Raw genomic sequence first — 17,579 nt, 5'->3', positions numbered from 1 at the left:
GCTGCTCCCTTAAAATTCCACAGGAACTCACACTCATTTTGTTTTACCGTATGTCTGTTTCAGCAATCATATCGTAAAAGCCATTTTTTGTAAGCTTGCGAATTTAAGCTGTACGTTAACTTTTCACGGGTGGGGATTTGGAAGAAAAGTGAGGCTTATATTCAGGCCAATACAGTAGATCGATTGTAAGGTGTCATCTCTCCGTTTTCATTGGTTGTTATCCAAGGTTCTAATGGTAGGGGTGGGGACGCGGGTGGCGCTGTGGGTTAAAGCCTCAGCGCCTAGGGCTTGCCGATCGAAAGGTCGGTGGTTCGAATCCCCGTGACGGGGTGAGCTCCCGTTGCTCGGTCCCAGCGCCTGCCAACCTAGCAGTTTGAAAGCACCCCCAGGTGCAAGTAGATAAATAGGGACCGCTTACTGGCGGGAAGGTAAACGGCGTTTCCGTGTGCTGCGCTGGCTCACCAGATGCAGCTTTGTCATGCTGGCCACGTGACCCGGAAGTGTCTCCGGACAGCGCTGGCCCCTGGCCTCTTAAGTGAGATGGGCGCACAACCCCAGAGTCTGTCAATACTGGCCCGTACGGGCAGGGGTACCTTTACCTTTTAATGGTAGGGGTGAAGTTGCTCTGACTAAACAGTGTGACAGTGGGGGCAAGAGAGAGGCAAGCGAGAACAGGTTAATATGGCAGTTTTAGTCCGCTGGTAATGGGTGGAAGGGAAAGAGAAGGAACCGAAGGAGAGAACAGTGGAACTGGCTGGGGGTCAAGGGGAAGAGAAAGCTGGAGAGGGGGGAGGAATTGAGAAGAGGTCAAGTAGATCTGAAAGGTGGTGTTTCTAGCACTGAGGAGATTAAAGATGAGGCATTGGGAGGAAAGATGAGGAATATAGGTTGGAGGAAGGTTCTCTGGAGCAATTGTGCTTGTGGTAAATGGCTGGGGGGGTTAAAAGAGGGGCTATAGAAGAGAAGGAGGGTGGGAGTGGATGTCACTTTAGGCCCTTGCAGTGGCAATATTTACTGGACTGAATGTAGCAGCACTGCAGAAGAATTATGTGCCCCCTTTGTCTTCCTTGTTGCTTCCATGCTTCTCTTTGCATTTATGGAGAGTGGAAACTTCAGCCCTGGTCCACTGAGGACAACACTCTAATACATGGTCAAATATTGTATTCCAGCAACTAGGAACTGACATCAATGCAATTTTTTTTAAAAAATAATTTCCAAGTAAATGGTGTTTAGTCCCAAGGTGCCAATTTTTAAGTAAGCGTAACACATCACATTGCTTTCAAGATGAAGGTTTATTGCTTTGGAGCACTCTGAATGAGAGCTGGTCTTCCTAACTCTGTTATGGAGAGTGGGGTAGTATCCAACTTGGACATGTTCATTAATATCAATGAGTCTACTCTGAGGAAAACCTAGTTGACTACTACCCAATATCTTGTTTCTAAAAAGCTTCCTAAAAGCAGTTTTCGTGTTACCACAGATGTTAGCAAGGTTTTAACAACCCCACTCTCCATGACAAAATTTGGGAAGATCAGATTTACTTTCATACATACATTATTATGCAAGTTTAATGACTTAAAGGCTTTTCCCTTCGTCGGGAATACTGTGATGAGAATGACCGCTCCCCGCTTAAAACGGGGGGCGCCCTTTGCGTGGACGCGTGCAGTCCCTAGACTTGGAGCGGCTCCAACAGCATAGGCTAGGCTATGCCTTCCATCAGGTGGGATACCTGGAGGTCTCCGCCTACCTCAGTCAGTTGTCCAATCCCACCTGGGGGAAAGAGTTGCCAAGGAGACCAGGCCAGGTAGGGGAGGGATTACCTGCCCACACAAAGGAGGGAGGATCTTACCTGGGAATTCTCACTTGGCTCCAGAGCTTCTCCCACCCTACCCACCCTCAGTCAATGTCTTACGTTGCAGGTTAATTTTCCTCACATGTTTTGCAAGTTAATTTTCTTCACAGGTATGCGGGCGCTGCTACGTTAAAGTCGCTGTTAAAGGGCCGGAAAGGAATTTCCCTGCATTGGCAGGTTTCGCCTTTCCCGTAGCAAAACGTCACAACTTTGGCAGTATCAGGCCTTGGGCGGAATCCTTTTGTCCAGCTTCCTCTTTGCGGCGGCGATACCAGGGTTCCCCGTTAAAGGGGTTTCTGAAGGGAGGCTTTGACCGTACGCCGGAAGGTCGTCATTGTTCTCCCCTGCGGCGGCGGCGGCGTTACGGGGGCGGCTATCTCTGCTTGAACATATGTTCTCCAGAGCTGGCCCATCCCCCCCCACACACACTGGATAACCCTGATGCTCCCTAGGTCCCCGGCTGGGGACTGGGGAGGGAGAACGCCCAATGCCTGCCGGGCTGAACTTCACAGCATGTAATGCTCTGAAGGAAAATGTAATGAAAATGATATATAGATGGTACATGACCCCAGTGAAATTGGCTAAAATATACCATTCGTCTGATAACAAATGTTGGAAATGTAAGGAAAATGAAGGAACATTCTTTCACCTCTGGTGGACCTGCCCTAAAGTGAAGGCCTTTTGGGAAAAGATATACAATGAGTTAAAAAAGGTATTTAAGTATACCTTCACCAAGAAACCAGAGGCCTTCCTTCTGGGCATGGTCGGCCAGAACGTGTTAAAGAAGGACAGAACATTTTTTATGTATGCTACAACGGCGGCAAGGATACTTATTGCTAAGAGCTGGAAAACCCAAGATCTACCCACACTGGAAGAATGGCAGATGCAGCTGATGGACTATATGCAACTAGCTGAGATGACTGGCAGAATCCGCGACCTGGGAGAGGAGAGGGTTGAAGAAGACTGGAAGAAATTTAAGATCTATTTACAAAAGTACTGTAATTTGGTTGAATCCTAACAAGGAAGCCAGAGCAGAAATAACTGTCTACCATTAAATTATAATTTTTTATTTGAGTTTAACCTAAATACTGTACTTAAGAGCATAAACAAGATGATAATTTGCTTGGAAAAATTCGTTTTTAATGATGAAAGTGGAAGCGGGAGACGTGAGGGAGTCCACAATAGAATGAAAGGATGTTATGAAACCTATTCTGTTTGTTAAATATGTATCTGTAAAAAATCTTAATAAAATTTTTTATAAAAAAAAAAAAGAGAACGCCCAATGCCTGAGCCAAGGTCTACCCACATTTGAAATTTAATAAAGTTGTGGCCAATTTAATCCCATAGCACGTTGTCTTGAGTCGTTATTCCACATGACGGGGGGACCGCGCAGGATCTGGGGACTCCGCCTGTCCACGCAATGCAACTTAAGTTGCATCTCAATACCCCCATTAAAGATGTATGGATTTAAATACTTCTGAGGAGGGCAAACATTTAATTCCCTGAGGGATTACTAAACTGCACATAGACATCCTAGCAACTATTATTTTTATACAGAATGGTTTTCATGGATAACAAAGGAACATATAGCATTTCTGTTTTCCATCTTTTCTATGGGTCAGTTACATTTGGTGTGAGACACTGCTGTCGTAGGCATTGTGAGTTGAAGGGGAGAGAGAGAGGTGGGGGAGAGAAGGGGAAGGTAGGGAATGGTTTCGAGCGTGAATTTTCTTAAGAAATATGGGAGTGACATATCCCAACAGAGGCCCCTCTGTCATTAGTGCTTCTGTCCCCTTTTCTCTATCCAAAGTGAAAATTAGAGATAAGAAAAACTAACTAGAAAATTCCAGCAATACAACTGCTAACTAAGGGAGGATTCCAATCTAGAGAGAAACTAATCAAATTAAAGTTCATAACTCAATGGCGGAGAGGGAGAGAGAGAGAGAGAGAGAGAGAGAGAGAGAGAGAGATTAGACCAGAAACTGCTGAGGGAGCTAAGAAAAGGCAGCAATCTACCCCAGAGCAGATAGATCCCATGGCTGGGAAACAACTGAAATTGGACCAGTTCCTCAAAGGTAAAGACTTGGATATCACCACAAGTACTTTTTCTACCCTCAATAGTCATGCTGTGCTAGAACAAGAATCTGCTACACAACATGATGAAGCAAGAGCAACAAAGAATCTTAAAGGTAAAGGTACCCCTGCCCGTACAGGCCAGTCGTGTCCAACTCTAGAGTTGTGCACCCATCTCACTTCAGAAGCTGGGGGCCAGCGCTGTCTGGAGACACTTCCGGGTCACGTGGCCAGCGAGACGAAGCTGCTCTGGCGAGACAGTACCAGCACAGCACACGGAAACACCGCTTACCTTCCTGCTATAAAGCGGTACCTATTTATCTACTTGCATTTAAGGTGCTTTCGAACTGCTAGGTGGGCAGGAGCTGGGACCGAAAGACGGGAGCTCACCCCGCCGCGGGTATTCAAACCACTGACCATGCGATCGGCAAGCCCTAGGCACTGAGGTTTTACCCACAGCGCCACCCGCATCCTTACAAAGAATCTTAGCCGCTCCTAAAACAACGGAGGAACACCCATGGTTACTGACAGAATTAGAAAAGGCAAGGATACTAAGCAAATCTTTCTTATAACTGAGACTGTGATGAACCTGTATGAGAAATGGAATCTTAAGAAATCTTGTAGTTCTTTTCATCAACACACATTGACAGTAATGGGTTCTGAAGGAATATTTCACATTCACTTATAAGTCTGCATTAAATCCATTATCTCTATGTACATGCGCTGTGGGGCATCATAGCCTATGACAAAATCCAGATGTTCCCATTCAGGAATATCCTTGTGGTAAACTAAGTTTGGGATCTGAGGCAGCAAGAGGGCCATGTCCTTTGAGTCTGCAAGCCAGTCGTTTCCACCACTCCAGACAGCTGTTGGAAGAGTCATCTGTTGTACGTTGTAGAAAGGCGGTGTTGACTTAAAGAGAGGAGATAAAAAAAAGTTTAAAAACAGTCTGCAAAGACTCCCTGATCAAACACGCACACTTGCAAAACACAAACATATCTAAGTTGAGGGTTGTACCATTAATGCGCATGTTGAACTATTAATGTGCATAACAACTGGGCATTCATCAGAAGTTGTGCAAGAAAGTGCACATAATCCATCCATGAAGAGGAAATTGTGCAGATTGCCTGGTCAATCTACATCTCAGGGTTGTGCTTCCAGCCTCATGCTGGGGGGGGGGAGTCCTGCATTGTAGGGGGTTTGACTCAATGACCCCTGTGATCCTTCCCAACTCTGTTATGTGATGATTCTTGTCCTTACTGTTACTAAGCAACTGAGCTTGTTTGTTTGTTTGTTTGTTTTCAATGGTAAGTGGCCGAGACCCTGGGCTGCAGGCCGCTCTGCCTGGCTGTAAATCCAGCACTGATTGTCTGGATTTACTGATTGTTCCAAAAGAATGAGATGGTTTTCATGTAACATTAAGCCCAACTATGACTGAGCATGAATGTGCACTCTGCCTAAGAGGAGAGCACAAACACTTTGACCCTTCTCTGGTCTCACTACTGCTGCTTTAGCATTAAGGAGAAAGCCAGGTTCATGCTTTGTCTCACTCCAAACAAACCACAAGATGGAACCAAAGTTTGTTCTCGTATTTACAACTCATGCAGTGTCTGGAGAAAGACAAGCCACATGCCTGGGCTGAGCAACTTGCTAAACCAAGCTATGGATTAGTGTGCAGAAGAGCAGGAGAGTCAAGGGAAGTGCAAAGTGGCCAGGATCTCCTCTCAGGAAGCTCTTCCACACCAGCATTCATGGCAAGCTTTGATTTGGCTTAGAGTTACCTACAAACCAGCTCAGTGTCTTTGACTCATTATTCCCAACAGTCATCATTATTCCCAACAGTGATTCTTCCTACTGCTCCAGTTTTGTTAGCACTGAAGAAACATGATTGCAGTTTCAAGACAGACTCTTCTGGCAAATTTCAAGTATGGCTGTTAGAACCAGACATATCTTAGTTAGCTAATGTATAGAGGGATAAATTTGAAAGAAAGAATGGAAGCAATCCTCATGGGTGTGATGTATTGCTTTATAGAAAAATGATCTTCATTATATGACAGGGGAGTGAAGATAGGCACCTGGCATATGGCAGATTTGTCAACAAATTTACATCCCCATATTACATTTGAGATATATTTTTTGGATATAGAAATTAGATATTCTCAAGGGAATCTGGAGACCATTACCTATAGTGAATGTGCATCAAATTTAAGAGATATTTTGGCATATCCTAAAGTAAATCAAAAACCTCTTTAACCCCCTAGATATTATCAAGCTGGACCAAATAATTTCCATGTATGAGTTGTAATGGTGGTAAAAGGTATTCCTTGAGCAATCCTATTTTAATCAAATTTGCCACCTTAATGAAGCATATAACCACAATACTCAAGGGAGTGATTAATGAAGATAATGCCCTGACACATTGGCATGACCACAAGAAAGATTAAGATCTGGACAGGGGAATGTAAAAGTTGCATAAAGACCAAAAAACTCAATGTGTCATTGCTTAAACATTGTAGAGAGGAGCAGCGTGATGCTATACAACAATATTTACAACAATATTTATTACAGCCGTAGGCCCATATAGGTAAAAACATGATGCTAAATCTAAAGTATTGGTGCTTTGAGAACATACATGGTTCAGAGAAACAATTATAGACACAATTTAAAAGGACGGAAATAAGAGGGATCTATATTCAGGTAGGTAGCCGTGTTGGTCAGACACAGTCAAAATATATAAAAAAATAAAAAAATTGTCCAGTAGCACCTTAGAGACCAACTATATTTGTTCTTGGTATAGGCTTTCGTGTGCATGCACACTTCTTCAGATACACAGTGTGCATGCACAAGAAAGCTTATACCAAGAATAAACTTAGTTTGTCTCTAAGGTGCTACTGGACAATATTATATATACATATAGGAATCTATAGATTAAGAACAGTAGCACCTGGTGGACTTAAGGAGAACATAAAATGGGTGACTGTTATACAACAAGTTGAAGATGTACTTTTATTGGAAATTATGCCACATTTCTTGCCATTCCAGTTGTTATTATTATTGTCACTGTATTGACACAATGCATGGAATTTTTATGAAATGGAGCTAGATGTTAGAATTTTTGCAAGTTTTTCAATTTGTTTGTGTTTTTGTTTGTTTATTTGCATATGTTCCTATTTCTGAGATATGGTTCCATGTTGTATGCCTTGCTTTAACAGATGGTTGCTGTTAATTTATTTATTTTGTACAAAGCTGTATCAACTGAACATATTGGCTTTTGACTTCACATAAACAAAGGTGCTATTTAGATCTGATTTGGTGAGCATACTATGACAAAAGTCAGGTGTCCGTCCCTCCCACTGCTGAGTGGTGGCAAGAGCCCATGGGGTCCCAGGCACCCATACAGGGTTTGTGTCCCTTTGGAGAATAGAAGACATGGCAGACACTTTGTGGCTTTAAGAAGTATTCTTTGGATTTACATAAACAAATAAGTTAATATATTTATGGGCACAACAACCGTTTAAATTTGTCTATGTAGAGCTTAATGACAAACTTCATTTAAGTCTGTTACCCTTGACTTTTTAATTTTACCTTGGAACTTCATATTATCCAACATGTCTTTTATGAGCAGCAGCCTTTGCCACGAGTACCTGTGGCCAAGCCTTACCAGTATCTACCCTCATATAAACACCTACATAGAGAAATACTCAATTTGTGAGAAATTCTTACCTGGTTGTGGTGAATCATGTTTGCTTCCTTGCTTCCCCAGTCAAAGCCTTTGAACTTCCCAGCCTTCACAATCTGAAAAAGAGGAGTGTCATACTTTGAAAAACCAAATGGGCAAAGCAGGTGATATAGAAGTGTGCTATATGAATAGACCATGGCAGCTTTAAATCCTTTCTCATAAAAACAAAACATATTTCTGGAGTCTGTAAAAAGAGAGTCTGAGTTATTAAGAATTTTTCTTTCAATCATATTTATTAATTTCATTCGTAAAAGTCTTTGTAAAAGCCTCTTCTGATTGCCCATTCTTCAATCAATATGAAAACCTTTTTTTAAAAAGAGAAAAAAGGATTTCGGTGCCACCTGAGTCCAGTGAAGCATGTTCTGGATAGATGTCCCAGCTGGGAAGTGTGATAAATAAACATCGATTCGACTCTGTAAGAAAGTGCAAAGTGATTAGCTGAATTTATCACAAATTGCAACAGCCACTTCCCTTCCATTTGGTTTGTTTGCACAAAAGCAGTGCACCAGAGCTCAACATCGGGATATCACACAGGAATCCGTGTCTACATAGTAACACTTTCCATGGGGCAAGCACAGCACACCGCCCAGGGAGGCACAATACTTGCCTTGTCTCAGGCAGTGGCAAACCATGCTATGTCACTGCTCCTTGTGCAGGAGACACCATGGCACCCACACAGGCTTTTACTAGGGTCCCAGACTCTGAGCTCTCCTTTAAATAATAAATCTCTATCCCTCATAGACGCAAAATGATGAGGCAAAATGTGCAGTTATCTTCTGTGTTTTGTCTAAGTGTAATTAAGTTATGGATGGCACAAGTAGCAATCACTTCAGAGAAGCCTCCATACACCTACCTTTTTTTTTTAGAGCACACTCCTACTAAGTAATCAGAAATCTTACCATATTGAAGTTTAGCACATTAAAGCCATTAAACAGGAATAAAACAGTGCCACAAAGATAATCCATTGGGAAACGGTTACACAAGGAAGTAGCACACCATTTCATTGTTCTGTCTTGAGCTAAAAACTGCTTAGTTCCAAACATTTTCTGCCAAAACAAAAACATTAGTACATACACCATTTTGTTAGTCAATTCTCTTTTTTCCTATGGATACTTCTAATGAGTAGCAACAAAATATTACCAAAAAAACTGTTATGAGAATCTTCCGCTCAGACATTTAGGATAGAATACCCATTCAAATCCCACAAGCACTGTCAGACAGAATGACCCTCTGGACCTTCCAAGTGTCCCTGTTTTCCAGAGGCTATCCCAGATTTACAGAAACCATCCTGGTTTCTGATTTGATCCCAGAAAGTTCCCTATTTTCACCAGAGAAATGATGAAGGGTATGGAGTTTTGCAGCCCCCAAGACAAGGAGATAAGTCACTATACAACCTTCAGAAGAAATCTGAAGGCAGCCCTGTATAGGGAAGTTTTTAAATGTTTAATGTTTTGTTATGTTTTCATATATGTTGGAAGCCACCCTGAGTGGCTGAGGCAACCGAGTCAGATGGGTGGGGTATAAAGAAATAAAATAAAATAAAATAAAAAGATGTCCCTATTTTCTATAGGAGAAATGTTGGAGGTTATGATCCTCTACAATATTTAAGACACAGACATTGTAATTAGACCCATCTAAGAGATGTGATGCAGTTCAGGTGCATCTTGCCATGTACACAACGTGCAGCTGGAGTCCTTCTAAAGTGGTTCAGGAACAAGCTAGATGGTAATGGTTCCCACAACAGGAACACTAGTTCAGTAGGAGCCCAAATATGCAAAAGACATGAGTTATGCAAATATTTTGCCAAATGTCTAGTAGCTAAATAGATGTGCTTGAAATCATTTAATTCTCCAGTCATTTCAGGGAAAGTGCCTTACTGCTCTATTGGATGCCTAGTGACTTAATTTAGTGTCATGTCTCCTGACTTCATCCCCAGGCTGAGAAGATGAGAAGTAGCTATTCCTCAAATCTGAAAAGGACAGAAGTGTAGCATAGCAGCCAAGCGTGACTAGAACATGGCTGGAAAACTGACCATGCTCCAATGTTGTTTTATGGATTTATAGAGCTAAAAGCAGCAGGGTGGAAGACATAGACAACACAGAAGACCCAAGTAAACAGCCTCCAACATGATCAGCGAATGTCTCTGATCCCTAAAAATGGTCGCATGTGCCTGTAAATATGATCAGCATGGCTCTCTTCCCCTACAGCCATTCCTTGTTGGTAAGGAAGTAAGTCCGCAACTAAGAAAGGAAGGAAGGGGAAAAGATCCCTGGAGCACAGGCTTACTGTACTGTAAATAAAGCAATACTGTTATAAATACATTCCCATGTAACTGTTCAGAATTATTGCTTTAACGGCAACTGATCTGCCACCATACCGAAAAGATTCTCATGGCAATTTTATTAGGAACCGTAGAGAATTGTGCCAAATTCTTTAATATGGGCACTGGATGCAAACAGTCTCCATGAGTATAGAGCATCAACACCTTTCTTTTTCTGTCCACAGCAGAAACTGGAACCCATGACACATACAGCAAGGGACAAAAGCCAGCCCCTCATTCTTTTTACCCCCCAAAAGTCCTGGCACTGAACAGCCAAAGGGACACTGTGCTATCAAGTTGCAGCCTTGGCTAGCTTGAGCTCTTTAGTTGTCCAAGAGCATTATAAATGGCCTCAGGTCAAATGGAAAGGGCATCTCCAAGTACTGTATTTTTCCATATATAAGATGACCTGTTTTGACCCAAAAATGAGGTTCAAAATTTAGGGTCATCTTATACACGAGTACTGATGAGGTGGGACAGGCGAATGGTTTTTTGGCACGAGCCCGAGACTGTAAGTGGCGATTTCAGCAACACGAGTGGAAACCACCTATCAGCTGCCCAATCGCCGCCAGAGGCTGCCAATCACACTCCTGCTTGCTGTGACAAGGGCAGCTGTCTATTGGCTGTGACAGTGGAATCGGAAGGGCTAGTCACGGCAATTGGGCAGCTGCAACATGAGCGGTTGTGTGCTGCATTCCAGTGGGTGAGCGATTTTCAGCATTCCCCCCAAATAATCCTCCCCCCAAACCCCCTATTTTCTAAATTTTGAGGCCCCCCAAATAGGGGGCGTCTTATACGTGTGGGCGTCCTATAGACGGAAAAGGATGGTACTTAGTTATATCCAGCAATATTTGCATTCTGTTGTTTGAACAAATATTTTGTCCAAAATACGTACTTTGAGCTTAGGTTCAGGAACCATTGCAAGTTTGGTCAAAGCCGTGTTGGTCAAATACTTTACAGTGGCTACTGGGGCCAATGCAAAGAATATTTTGATCTTCTTGGCTAGGTGTGGCATGGTTGAAAATGCAATGAACGCTGGGGGGGGGGGAGAAATGAATAGAGTTAGCAATGTAGTCTTGAAAAAAACCAGTAACAAAATCTTAAACCCAGTTTTCACATAATGCAAAAGCAATCAAGTACACGGAATTGTATGCCCTGCTTTTTTTAAAAAAAATCAAAGTGACTTACAAGATTAGTGAAATAAAACAACGACAGCAATAATAGTAGCTAAAACTGAGGATAAGCAAATCTGAAGTTTAGTTCTCCATGTTTCTGGTATTAACTTTTTGTATCTGTAATTTTATGCAAAAAATTTTTGATTTGGTTATGTAGTTTTTAATGTGTTTTATTTATTTTCATGACTACTTTGCTATATTTGTAATTATGTAAATCTTTTCATATTGTAAGCTGCCATGAGCATTGTTTTAACTGTGGAAAGGAGATGTACAAATAAAATGATGGTGATGATTCCCCACCCATTTTTTAAGTGCTTATGAAAATCATTTTAGAGCAATTTTCTTGAAATTCGTATGATTTGTCTGCAATCTTCTTATCCAGTACTCACAGTTTTGCAAAGCACTTTTTCCAAATATAACGCTTTTTTGTATATATTTCCACTCATGCATTTTTACCCTAGTATATGATTTTTGTGCACATTTCTTGGATGCAGAACTTCTTTTCAAAATCTAGAGAAGGGTGTATTTGGAAGTATGGTTGTGTTTCAGCTCACATATCGTTTTGCAAAGTGTTAATGAAGTGGAATAGGCGCATGAAATCACAGTGAAAAACTGACAGAATAGAAAGGCCAGAAGTTTAAAAAAGAAACAGCAAACCAGAACTCTATAGGTATTAGGATTGCCAGGGCTCTAGGGCTGACCTAGTCTCCAGGTTTGCCCGGTCCCCTCCAGGGGGATTGCAAGCTTAAGCTCAGAAAGAGCTGGTTGTAAATTGTAACATTGACTCTCTGGAGCGCGCACGCGGGGGGGGGGGGTTCCCTCCTTCACTTCTACCCTCTCCTCATTAACCTCCATCTCCAGGGCTTTGTGGTGGGAAGGAGTGCAGAGGAAGAAAAGGAACTGGGCTGGGCTCAAGAGGAGGAGAGCCTTAAGAGTGTGCATATGTGCCTTAAGAGTGTGCCCTTTTTATAAGCCCCTTAACCAATTTGAATCATCACCTATATGGGAAATATCACAAGGGAGGAAAATTCAGGAAACCGAAATGCAGGGATTGTTATTCAAGATGCTTCTCCATAGGTGTCCATAGGTTCCATGGAACATCATTGTACCATGAGCAAGATGTCTCTTGAATTTAATATACAACAGCAACTGCACATATAATTATGTAGTGAATAGAATTGCCCGCATGTGTTTAAGAATCTTGCTAACCTACCCATTGTGCTGCCCTGGGAATGACCAACATAAAATATTTTTTCCTGACCAGTTTTGTTCAAGACAAAGTTTATTGAAGCTGGAAGGTCGTATTTAGCCATTTCATCAAAACTGCAAAGAAAAAGGAACATGTTTAACAGACATGTATATGCAGTGGGATCTACATTGTGAAAGCCTAAAATGCCCTGTTCTCTGTCCAGTGCAGTACAAGAACAGAAAGATTTTTAAAATATCAGTTTCAGGAAGAACAGTACTTATGCTGTGGGCAGGAGAGGACTCTGCTTTCCCTCCAACCCATGTCTGTCTGAGAAACTTCAAATTCCAGTAGAGATTCAGAAGGACAAATATTGAGTCTTTCCAGATCAAATCCAATTGCACCTGAAGTTAAGCTGCTATAATCTATTCTATGGAGTTCACCAAGGCCACATTTCACCAAGGCCATATTTACCCCAGGAACAAACAACTTGTTTGTTTGTTTAAAGGGACAACTACCAATTTTACTTACTTGGAAATGTATTTCTATACCTCCATATCATATATTATAAGAGGAGGTGGAAAAACATGGCTCCAGTAGGAAGAGCTTGACTAATTAAAATTTTCCCCAAAGGGTGAACTAGGAACCAGAAACAAGAAATTAGGTTTAAAAAGCTCACTCTACCTGAATAGCCAGAATTCTTGATGCTTCTCAGTATAGTTGATGTGTTTGTTGGACCAGGTGTTACCTCTGCTGTCTCCGAGCCAAACATCATAACCAGCATCAGCCAATATAAAGCCCAGGCTGTTGTAGTCCATATTAAGCACCCAGTTACTGCTAGAACCAAGCAAGCCATGCTGCAAGAACACTGCGGGCCTGGGACCTAAAAGTGAATAGTTATAAGCATAGCTACAATAAGTCATTTCAGTGTCTCCATCCAATAAGATGCAGAAGGGAAGGGCAAGGCACTGGCAGCTCGACCCAGAACAGCCTCAGGTGGCCTAGCTCTCCTCACATTGCACCTCTGCTCTCCTTCCCAATAATCACCAGTGATGGTGGTGTTAAGAAGCCAGGAGAACAATGATGCCCCACTTGTTCTGCCTCACTGACCACTAGTGTGTATCACCTACTATAAACCTGGGATGCAGAGCAGCCCAGCAATTTCTCATGTCTGGAATTTCAGGCTGGAATGAGTATCTTCTAAATGCAATATGGAAAGCAAAGTAGAGGTATTTTTAAGAATCAACATAAATCATCAGTTCAGTATTTGTCACATTTGATTTAAAAGTACTGTATGAGGAATCAGAACACTAGCTTTAATATTGTGAATGATTGCTTTCATCTATCTGGTATCGTATGAATAGCTCAACTATGTAGACCAATCGCAGGTAGCAGTGCTTGTTAAAGTATTGATTGGAGTGTTGATAAAGCTGAAATAATTTACTGCTTGATCTTTGAACCTGATAATGGAGATTAAAGTAGGCAGCCGTGTTGGACATAATTGAAATATAAATAAAATAAATAAAAAATTGTCCAGTAGCACCTTATAGACCAACTATGTTTGTTCTGGTATAAGCTTTCATGTGCATGTATCTGAAGAAGTGTGCATACACACGAAAGCTTATACCAGAACAAACTTACTTGGTCTATAAGGTGCTACTGGACAATTATTACTTTTTTTGACTTATAATGGAGCTTGGCACTGGAAGCAGGAGGCTCAGTCCATCTGCCCTTCCTTCATTGCATCACCTTTGCTGCTCAGTTTTCAGATTATCCTTTAATCAAGCTTAACAAAGGCAACGCCTTTAAGCTCTCCTACCACATTTTCATTGGACTGAACTCCTCGCCCAAGTAAAAGCTGCAAACAACACACATAATTGCATTGGGAAATTGAGCTGGCAGTGTCTACATTTACCCTGTAAGCTCTCGCCTTTAAAAAAATTTCAATAACTCTGGCAGTGACGCACTCTAAATGGCTGAAGTACATATAGAATCATAGATTTCTAGAGTTGAAGGAACCCCAAGAATCAACTAGTCCAACCCCCTGCAACGCATGCATCCATGACAGATGCCCATCCGACCTCTGCTTAACAATCTCCAAGGAAGGATAGTCCACCACATCTCATGGGACTCTGTTCCCCTGTTCAACAGCTTTTATGGTCAGAAAGTTCTTCCTGATGTTTAGTCAAAATCTGATTTCTTATAATTTGAATCCCTTGGCTTGCTCCATCATCCATGGGACAGCCCTTTAGATATATGAAGATGACTATCATATCTCCTCTCAGTTTCCTCGTTACTAAGCCAAGCCGACCCAATTCCCTCCAGCAGCCAATCAGAAGCTGCGGAAGCCCTGTCAAATATTTGGCTTCCAAAAATAGTTCGTAAACCAAAACAGTCACTTCTGGGTTTACTGCGTTTGGAAGCCAAAACTTTCTAAAGTCAGACTGTTCAAAAACCAAGGTACAACTGTACTCATTTTACCAGCTTCTCTGCTAGAATATCAAGGGGGACTTTGTCAAAAACCTTAAAAAATGTCCATAGCATTCCTTTGTTCCACCAGACTTGTACCTCCATCAAAAACTCCATCAGAAAAATAAATTAGATTCATCTGGTATAAGGTTTTCTTGCAATAAGTAAAAAGTTTCCAAAGCAAGAAATTATTGTTTTTTTAACAAGAAAATTAAAAGTCCTCACAGTATTTGCATGTATACATAATATATACCTCAAAAAACACACTCACCTGATTTCTGGTTATTTCGTTTTCCATGAGGAATTCTGTTAATACTCAGGATATACCCGTCATCTGTCACCACTTCATATGTCTCACTGGGATATCCTCTGAAAGAAATAATTTCACCCTTGGTGGCAGGGGAGAAAAGAAAGGTTTGGTTGGTGTAAGGCTTGGATGGAACTCCACTAATTTCAGTCTTCCTACGATGCCACTGTTGTCGGGACTGAGCTCCGCCCCCTGTTCCCCCAACAGGAAAACCCCACCTCCACTTCCTGTAATTTTCACGCTTCTTGGCTAATTTTATGAGTCTACGCAATCAGGGTGAGTGCATTCTCTCTATTTCTGTTTCTGTGTCACTTTCAGAGCCTTGCAGATGAATTCCTGCTCTCTGTGTCTCTTCGTCTCTGTGTCTACAAAGGTCAAATTCCAGTGGCTAACTGCTTCTCCCCCCGCCTCTTCCTCTGTGCCTTCTCTTTCGCTGCTTGTCAGAAAGTCCAGTTCTCTGACAGTTGAGATTGTAGAACTCCTGGACACAGAAGACTACATCTTTAATAGTAATGTATCCCAAACTCCACTCAATCCTCTTGGACGACTTGAAAATTGCTGAAGATCTTTGTGGACCACTTAAGGATTTTTCTTCATGCTGTTGAGCAACAATAATGCATAGGGCAAGATGCTAAACTTGCTACTGCTGATACCTAAATGAAGCCCAAAGACCAGAGGGGTTACATGAAGCAGATGTTGGGAGCTACTTTGGGAATGCTTAAAAAACTAAAACAAAAAAATGCTGCAAGCTGCCCTGAGCAATGATGCATTGAGAGGGCAGGGTGCATACTTCAAAATCATCATCATCATCACCATTTTCTTGCGCCTGCTATCCCAGCATTCCATGAAAAACAAACTTTAGGCATGTGGAATATAGCACAATTAAGCAGCACCAATAACAAAAAATGCCTTGAGTTAAGCAAATAAAAGAATAAAAGATGGATGGCTTACAACATCCATAGTAGCTTCTGGGTGTACAGTTCTTCTTTTCATAAACATTCCTGAAGTAACAAGGGCTTGGACCAATCCTGCCCCCATTATGAAGAGCCACATCCTTGGTGTGCATGGAAGCAAATCCATCTTTCAGCGTAGAGTACAAGACTGGGCTCCACAAAGCTGGATTAAAGAATATGCGCTTTAACCTATATCATAGACTGGAGAATGAATTGGCAGAGAGTGTGGCTTAAATAGCTTGCCACTCTTCACCAAGTACAACAGGTTCCTGGAAGGAACAGAAACATCCTCCCTAATTGATATCATTGGTTCAGTCTTGCCCAACTCCCAATATCATCTTACGCAAACTTCTCAGAAGGTATTTCCACTGACTTCTATGTGACACCTTTCAAGGCAAGTGGGCATAGGACTGCAGTCTCAGTTCAACAAAAGATTAGTCAACATGTAACAGATCATTTAGTGCAGCAGTTAAGAGTACAATGATCAATTTGCACGTAAACTAAACTGCTACTGGTGCAGGGAGGACAAGTGCCAGAGCACAAGGAATCACCGTTTACCTTCTCATCTCAGTGGTACCTATTTGTCTACTTGTGTTGGTATGCTTTCAAACTGCTAGGTTGGCAGGGGCTGGGACAGAGCAATGGAAGCTCACCCTATTGCATGGATTCAAACTGCTGACCTTCCAATCACCAAGCCCAAGAGGCTCAGTGGTTTAGATCACAGTGCCACCCGCGTCCCAGGCATATGGAGTTAATGTTGGATTGATGAAAAAGAACACTTTGCAAATGTGGTTGACATGCACAACAGACCTTCTGAGAAAGCTGATCACATGACAACAGCAACCACACAGAGAGGCAGCCACCTCCCAATCACTCCATGGGGTGAATCTGCTTCTAGAATTTTCCAGAGAGTTATGGACGTCACTGGTTCTCCACAGGACTGTAATCAATACAGCAACTACTGGTAACCTCATGCATATTGTATAATGTATAACTCAAAACTACCCAAGTGAGGTGTTTTGAAACACTTACTTACCCTTAATAAATCAGGATATGCACAAGCCAAACTTGCCCTTGGCCTTTCCTGTTTAGCATGTAAAGGATGCCAGGATCCAGCTCTTAATGATGCCTTTCTATTAAATGCACACCCAGAAACTACATGCAATGGCTTCATTTAATGCAAGAATTAGAAGCCATGCTCCTCTATTGCCCCATATCTTCTAACTTATATTAAGTCACCATTTTGTGAGTACCAGCAGGATATGTAGACCACATGAAGAAGAAGAAGAAGAAGAAGAAGAAGAAGAAGAAGAAGAAGAGAAGGAGGAGGAGGAGTTTGGATTTGATACCCCACTTTATCACTACCCAAAGGAATCTCAAAGCGGCTAACATTCTCCTTTTCCTTCCTCCCCCACAACAAACACTCTGTAAGACTTCAATAAGTGTCACTAGCCCAAGGTCACCCAGCAGCTGCATGTGGAGGAGCAGAGACACCAACCCGGTTCCCC

At 42.0% G+C, this 17,579-nt stretch overlaps 1 protein-coding gene across 2 annotated transcripts; it reads right to left on the bottom strand.

Moving 5' to 3' along the window:
• Positions 1-4,499: 4,499 nt before the first annotated feature.
• Positions 4,500-16,337, bottom strand: LOC309370846 (putative lysosomal acid lipase/cholesteryl ester hydrolase). 2 transcript variants are annotated; one of them, XM_081913012.1, is made up of 9 exons: positions 16,070-16,337; positions 15,083-15,200; positions 13,027-13,225; positions 12,418-12,479; positions 10,877-11,016; positions 8,561-8,707; positions 8,003-8,074; positions 7,646-7,717; positions 4,500-4,834 (listed from the first exon to the last, which is right to left on the bottom strand). In XM_081913012.1, exons 1-9 carry the CDS (start codon positions 16,196-16,198, stop codon positions 4,601-4,603), a joined length of 1,173 nt encoding a protein of 390 aa, XP_081769138.1. In that variant the 5' UTR covers positions 16,199-16,337; the 3' UTR covers positions 4,500-4,600. The 2 variants fall into 2 exon arrangements, with proteins under 2 accessions (XP_081769138.1, XP_081769137.1); XM_081913011.1 differs by having other exon boundaries at positions 12,370-12,479; positions 16,070-16,334.
• Between the last annotated feature and the right edge of the window lie 1,242 nt (positions 16,338-17,579).

This window comes from Podarcis melisellensis (genome assembly GCF_964234715.1).
Source record: "Podarcis melisellensis genome assembly, chromosome: 5".
NCBI classification, from domain to species: domain Eukaryota; kingdom Metazoa; phylum Chordata; class Lepidosauria; order Squamata; family Lacertidae; genus Podarcis; species Podarcis melisellensis.
The sequence above is the reverse complement of the archived record's forward strand: the minus strand, read 5'-3'. Positions and strand labels throughout refer to the sequence as shown.

Coding starts and splice junctions, on each gene's coding strand:
- LOC309370846 (XM_081913011.1), bottom strand. CDS start 16,198: ATGGATTTGCTTCCATGCACACCAAGGATGTGGCTCTTCATAATGGGG. Junction 8,708..10,876: donor TTCCTGAACCTAAGCTCAAA/GTACGTATTTTG, acceptor TTGTTTTGGCAG/AAAATGTTTGGAACTAAGCA. Junction 4,835..7,645: donor ACATGATTCACCACAACCAG/GTAAGAATTTCT, acceptor CCTCTCTTTAAG/TCAACACCGCCTTTCTACAA.